This window comes from Octodon degus, unplaced genomic scaffold (genome assembly GCF_000260255.1).
Source record: "Octodon degus isolate 3935 unplaced genomic scaffold, OctDeg1.0 scaffold00194, whole genome shotgun sequence".
NCBI classification, from domain to species: domain Eukaryota; kingdom Metazoa; phylum Chordata; class Mammalia; order Rodentia; family Octodontidae; genus Octodon; species Octodon degus.
The window spans coordinates 825869-826589 of record NW_004524770.1 but is presented as its reverse complement, the minus strand read 5'-3'; the positions used below and the strand labels follow the sequence as shown (position 1 = coordinate 826589).

General features: G+C 58.3%; 1 protein-coding gene across 1 annotated transcript in view; it reads right to left on the bottom strand.

Annotated features, from left to right (window-relative positions):
* Positions 1–721, bottom strand: part of Ptk6 (protein tyrosine kinase 6) — a 7609-nt gene that overhangs the window by 3367 nt on the left and 3521 nt on the right. Inside the window, exon 4 of the mRNA XM_004644189.2 lies at positions 204–387. Coding sequence (XP_004644246.1) covers positions 204–387 — 184 coding nt within the window. The remainder of the gene's footprint in view (positions 1–203; positions 388–721) is intronic.

The window sequence follows — 721 nt, the reverse complement described above, 5'->3', positions numbered from 1 at the left end:
CAGAACTGGGGATTGAACTCAGGCCCTTGGCCCTTGCCAGGGAAGCGCTTATTCCACTGAGCCTTCTCCCTGGCCCCAGGTCACTTCTTAAGAAAGCAAGTGCCTCTGGGCACTCCCTGCTACCTGGTATGACAGGGGTGATCTGCACTCAGGTGTCCAAGCAGCCTCCAGCCCCGGGCGGACCAAGGCCTCTGTCCACTCACCCCGCAGCAGCTGCAGCAGGCTGCCCTTGGGCATGAGCTCTGTGATGATATACACGGGGTCCCCCTCAGAGGCCACAGCGTACAGTGCCAGGATGTGCTTGTGCCGCAGCTTCTGCATGGCCTGGATCTCCGACTGGAAGGTGTGCTGGTGGAGGAGGTCGTCTGGGGCAGGGAAGCCACACACCTGTCACCCACTAGCTGCTCAGAGCATGTGGGCCTAGCCCCCAGCCCACACCCCCCGCGCCTGCATCCCAGGCCCTGGGCACCCCGGGTTCATCCCATAGACCTCAGCCCTGAGCCAGACACTGTCCAGGTCTTCTTGCACTTGGCCCTGGCCCCTGGGGGATTTTAGGTGAATCTTCCAAGATGTCCAGCCATTTACTTATTTTAATAGCTTTCCACTTCATTAAGAAATTAAGTTTCTCGGGCTGGAGAGATGGCTCAGTGGTCTAAAGCACCTATTTAGAACAAGCTTAGCAAAAGCATCAGGGACCGCGGTTCAATCCCCCAGCACCACA